Source organism: Pyrus communis, chromosome 2 (assembly GCF_963583255.1).
Source record: "Pyrus communis chromosome 2, drPyrComm1.1, whole genome shotgun sequence".
In the NCBI taxonomy this organism is placed as follows: Eukaryota; Viridiplantae; Streptophyta; class Magnoliopsida; order Rosales; family Rosaceae; genus Pyrus; species Pyrus communis.
Genome location: NC_084804.1, coordinates 12,897,779 through 12,904,019, shown reverse-complemented (window position 1 = coordinate 12,904,019; position 6,241 = coordinate 12,897,779). Strand labels below are relative to the sequence as shown.

General features: G+C 33.3%; 1 protein-coding gene across 1 annotated transcript; it reads left to right on the top strand.

The window, feature by feature from the left end:
* Positions 1 to 2,468: 2,468 nt before the first annotated feature.
* On the top strand, positions 2,469 to 5,437 carry LOC137726019 (uncharacterized). Its single transcript, XM_068464874.1, has 5 exons — positions 2,469 to 2,684; positions 2,915 to 2,994; positions 3,361 to 3,458; positions 4,228 to 4,403; positions 4,490 to 5,437. Exons 1-4 carry the CDS (start codon positions 2,492 to 2,494, stop codon positions 4,364 to 4,366), a joined length of 510 nt encoding a protein of 169 aa, XP_068320975.1. The 5' UTR covers positions 2,469 to 2,491; the 3' UTR covers positions 4,367 to 4,403; positions 4,490 to 5,437.
* The last annotated feature ends 804 nt before the right edge of the window (positions 5,438 to 6,241 follow it).

Below are 6,241 nucleotides of genomic sequence, written 5' to 3'. Positions count from 1 at the left end.
ATAAATTCCAGACGAAATCAATTCTCGTTGATATAAAAGTATAAAGCATGCATAATAATGTTACAGTATCAAACGGTTTGTAGTTTAATTAGCCAAGACATTTGCCTTCTGCGCTAAAAGTCTCGAGTATGATTCTTTCTCTCTATTACATGTTTATATCCGAAACCAAGAAGGGCCTAAACGGCAAAGAAGAAACCCATCCTTGTTTGTCTCTCATTTAAAATCCCCGTTAATCACCCTTCTAGGTCCTTAAATAGCCTTATTTGAAGAACACTTTTGAGCTCACTTCGTCCTTTTTCTCAACTATTCAAATTGTTTATATTAAAAATAATTATGTATAGCTCATTTTTACAAAAACAAATATATATATATATATATATATATATATATATATTAAAAAGATAAATTCAAAAGTATTAAGACATCAAGTTATATTGAAGAAAATAGACAAATATGATGCTTCAAAGGAACACTAAATGATCAACATTTAATCAACAAACATGTAGTTTTCAATATGACAATTTTTTGTTGATATGATCTTTGAAGAAAAATCGATAGATGATTAAATCGTTGAAATATAATGTGAAGTGAACTTGACAAAAGTATAATCGGTAAAATCATTGATGAAATATGATGCGATCTGAAGCCACTTAGTACTACAGTCTAGTAGTACCTATCTTTATTTGCAAATGAGAAGTCTTAAACTCTATTCTCGAACTAAATTAATATAACTAGTCTATTGTAAAACTTAACTCACTCTTCTACCCCCTAGTGTAATAATATCGTATGTATAAAAAGAAATTAAAAAAAAAAAAAAAAGTGATCTAAAACTCACTACTCACTAGCCCGTTAATAATATCGTCAAAGTAAGGGCCGTACTGCATGTCAAATCCAGTGACTTGTCCGCAGCAAATCGTTACGATAAACCATAAAGCATTAGATCACTGACTTCTCTCCACAAAATAAAAAAAAATAAAAATAAAATAAAAATAAAAATAAAAAACTGAAAATATGACTTTAGCCCTTAAAATTTAATTTTCTTCATATAAAACACGTCATAAGTTTTTTACTCAAATAAAACTCATTGACTAGATTCCATATCAACAATTTCATTAATTATATTTGACTTTACACATTTAAAAAATTTTGATGCCCAAAACACCCATGTTTGAATGTTTGATGTACACAATTAGTTCAATACAAATTGTAATGGAGAATTAATGATTTTACGAAAATAAAAAGTAATAAATTTATTTCCTAATACATAATAACAACAAAACATGCCTAATATATACGTAATAATACATGCTTAGTTAAGTCAACAAATTATATTTTACATATAAATGTAGGTAACATATATATAACCAAAAAAATGCATGGTATGTGTAAAAATTCATGCAAAATAATTTACCAACAAAAAATGTTATTTGATTCGATGCACCTACAATTCGAATTTTAAATTGTTAGATTGCTTAAAAAAAGCAAAATAATTTCCCCATTTTATGTAAAACGGATGTGCTATTCACACACTTTTTTTTTTTTGGCTTCTCACACACCACTTGTTAATTTTTTTCATTTGATATTCTTTAATTCATCTGATCCGGTAGCCAAAAATTTAGAAGGGTGTGTGAGAAGTAAACAAGGGTGTGTAGATATCACACCCCTATGTAAAATACATGCAAAATAATTAACCTACATAATAAAGCAAATGCAATGTATGCAAAATAATGTACCTACATAAAAAATAAAAAAAAATATTTAATATTATTTTACGTATTATTTTGTACATATAATAATAAAATGTGCTCAATGTATATGATGATGCATACAAAATAAAATACCTAAAAAATATATGTTATTTGCTCATCATAAATTTACATATATGTAGATTAATTACTATTATATATGTAGTACTATGCATACATACATACATACATATATATATATATATATATATGTATATATGAACGTATAGTAGTATTATATATATAGGTAAACTATATATATATATATTGAGCTTATGGTAGTTCTGTATACATTTGAACGTATATATGTATATATATGTGTGTGATTGGGGTAATAATATGCAATAAATTATGGAAAGTATTATTAAGACTACAAAAAATTTATTCTACACTTTTTACAAATGTATTTTTCTTTCTAAATATAGAAAGTTTGGAGTGTAGAATGAGAATTTTTTAGTGTCAATAACAATCTCTAAAGTATTTGTTCATTGTAATTAAGGTGAGTAATAATATTTATTGATTTATTTTGAATATTGTGGTACAAGTTGTAAATAATTTGTATTAATAGGTCAATTACTTTCCTACGTGACAATTACTTTTAAATTTGAATTTTATTTGAATGTTTATAATTAAGTGACTTTTTAGATAAGAAATAAGAGTTTTAAGGATTTATATCTAAAGAGCCAAAAAAAAAATATTGATGTTCAACATCTGTGTGTTCACTACCATGCACTCTGGCATTGCCAATGGATTTATCTTCGTGGTTCAGACGCAAACTCTTGAAGAATAGTGAAAAGACCAGTAACCCAGATCCCTCAGAGCAAACCCTCCTTCCCCAGCAAAACGAAAGGGAAGAAGAGCAGCTGGGAGTCACGGAGCGGTTGGTCGATCTTGTCAAGTCCTTCACTTTGGACACTTTCAGGAATTTCCCACTTCCAGGTTCAAAGATAACAGCTTTCTGAATTAATTTTAATTTTAATTGTTTCTTTTGGTGTTTTGGAACAGTAATTATTTTAGCTTGATAATGGGGTTTTTTCTTCGGTTAATTTGATTTTGGGTAAATAATGAAAATTTATGAGCTGGGTTTTTCTTTGTGTGGATAAGGACTGCAATGGGATCTTTCTTTTCTTGTTAATGGAGTTAATTTGCATTGATTCGTTGCGGTGCAGACGATGAGGGAGCTGAAGAAGATGAAGATCTGTCTGGATGGCAGGAAAGGCATGCCACCATTGTGCTCTCAAGAGTTAAGGTTTGAATTCTAGCTCATTGTTTATGTTTAATATTTTTTGTAATTGATGTCAAATTCACAGTTCTAAAGTTCGTTTAGTAAAGCATGTAAATTTAAATCAACAATTGTAGAATGTTGCTCCTTGGCCTTTTAGGAATGTTCTCTAGCAATTTGCAATTGCTTTTATAATGGTTAGTGCCTTTAGTTGTGTTGAATTTGTAGTACAAATAAGAAATGGTTGTAGTCCTAGGAGCTCGGGAAGTTCGATTACCCTGGGTGTTCCAGGCCCCATATCTAGATTTCTTATTAGTTATAACTTTGGAGCTGCACTGCATCATACAGCCCTTTACGAGCATTTTTATGAATTGGATCTTTCAATATTTTCAGGAACTTTCACATTTGAGATATAAGCTATGCCCCCGCTACTTGAAGGAACGTCAATTTTGGAGAGTGTACTTTATGCTTGTCAAGAAACACGTGGCGGAGTAAGTATTTTACAAGTTTCGGATTTTCTATCATTTCGCACCAATGTTATCTGATATCATAGTCCGAACTCCTGAATGATTGATTAGTTGTTGATGGGATTTAGGAGTATTCGTCTAGGTGGTTTAGTTTGAATATTTTGAGCCGATTATCTTGTTAGTGTTTGGAACATACTGATTGCTCCTGATGGAGCTCTAGACTCGTAGTCTCTTCATATCATAGGGCCAGTGAAGACTGGTTTGGAAAAACGAATCAAACAAACACGATCCATTCATCTCAATGAACTTGAATACTCAACTTTCAGTTGGAATTGGTTTGGTCAAACACATAGGCTTAGACTGCACAGCAATACTTATGTACTCCATTTGAATCAGATAGCACCAAGTTCTTGATTTAGTCTGACATGGTAAGGCTTATAAGTTTATAGCAGGTGTCAACAATGTTGAACTGCTGCGATCACGCTTGCACCTGAAGCTTCTTTCGATCCCTGAAAACTTGTCCACAACAGGATGATGCTTATAGCAAAAGAGTCATGTTAAAATCAGAACTGTTAAATGTGGCCATCACTACACATTTTCAAATTTACAGATTCAAGCTATAAATACAGGTGCATATGATGATACGAGTCCAAGTGACTATCACCATACTTCGTCAAGACATCTGCGTTGTTACTCTTTTAAACTATGCGATGTTTTGCTTGCCCTAGATCATGTTTAGTATCTGCACATGCGAACACACTCATTAAACGTGATTTCTTGATTTGATCATCAGATACGAGCTGCGTGCCATACAACAAGCGAGGATCAAGGAAATGGCAGTGGAGAATGAAAAATCTACAAATACCAGTGCATGTGAAGTCGAAATGTCAGAAGCAAAGCAGGGAGCAAAATTAGCTCCTCCAACGCCATAGCATCACATAAATTGCATTACTGCATTTCTCTTTAGCGGTAGGAATCTTATCCATTCCATTCAGTCCTTGGGCTGATGGACTAGTGACTTGTTAACGCTAATTTCTGTACTGTTTGTATTTAAGCTTGCAGTAGTCGACTTCGTGGCAGATTGAAGGGGCGTTGTGAAGATCTGGACCCTGTGATCCAGCATCGGGACTGGAACGGGGGATTGGAGCAGGAACCTTCATAGTTAGTCAAACAAGTACGTTGACAAATCTCGTCATGTTACGATCCAAACTCCATTAAACTGAATTTTTTTTGGGAATTTCACTTCGTATGTCGAAATTTAGACTGAGTTGTTAACAATTCACTTGAACACTGTCGATGAACAACCTGAGCACTAGAAAGATACTATCAAAATGGGCCTCAACTTTCGGTTACCTAAGCTATGTTGGGTTGGATTTGGACTGCACTGTCCTAGAACTCTTTCGCATACAAGGAGTAAAAACCAAAGAACAAGATAGTTCCCATTTAATAAAATTAATGAAAATGACTTTAAAATTTAGAATTTTAACCAAAAACACATTAATAACTTTATTTAACGGTTAGAATAAAATACAACATTAAACAAGCCCAATTAGACTAGCCCAACCAAAATAATTGACTCAGGTTGATTTTATCCCTAACAATTTTAGTCCAATCCATTTTATTTTTCCCTCTCATTTCCTTCCTTTCAATCTTAAATTCTTCATAAGTGTCTCATATGGTAACGAATCACGTGAGGTTAGAAGTTACGAGTTCGTATTGATGCCCTATTTCTTCTACTACAAGACCCAGACGTTGAAATTCAATATCCTAGGAGATTGACCTCTCCAAAGGTGACCTTTTCCGGGCAGTTTTTGCCATTTTTTTATACCAAATTTAGCTGAATTGGTCCTCGACCCAAGAGAGAAGTTTAATCCTCTCCTCAGGGGCTTCCTTTCCATGTAAGTGCTTCTTCAAAATTGATGCCTTTTTGTCATGTCCAGAACTAGCCAGCAACTTCCCATCAGAAGAGAAGTGAAGAAACTGGAGCCAACTTCACAATTGTAAAACCTGAGTTGGACAATGCGGCACAGCTTAGGTACAGTGAAGAAACTGAAGCAACTCTCTGAATACAATGTGTAAACCTTCAAGTTACCTTCAGAAGAATCTTTATGGCGCTGTTTGGGACTCTGCTTTAATGTCACATACACATCCCTCCTGCTCCCCCATCATTTGACAAAAATGATTCCACATTATCTTCTAAAGAACCAACATCTGCAAATTGTTCAATGTCATCCTGCACAGAAAACGATTCTGTTAGAAGAAGAGTCGCTCTGGCTTTTCTACCTTCTCCGTTTCAGCATCCATAAGATAACAATAAAATTTGGTACTCAAAACTCATTCATAATCGTGATTCCTCAACAATAGAACCAAGCTTTTGGCAATGTTTACTGACAGCAACTCAGCATACCAGTAAATTCAAAGATGCAGCCAGTCCTGTTCCTTCTAAACCATACATCATCAAGCTTTTTGGCATTCTGTTAACATGCTGCGTACTATTGGCTGTCATAATTCCATCACCAGGCGTGCGAGTTGATGCTGGCGAACTGGGTGAAGGGCCAACAGTGCTTCCTGTGCTGGTGCTGTTGGAGGTCCACAGGAAGAGTGTTGTTTCCTTTTTTCTGGTTTTCAGCGGAAAAAAACATCAATAGATGTTGATCATCTTATCCAAAATTACGTTCATTGGGTCCTAATTCAAAAGGCATAAGATTGTAGCATCATATCATCGTTGTGGCAATTGTTTAACAACATATAAACTAAAATTAAAAATTATATTAGACACTAAAATTAATAGATTATATTAAGACAGA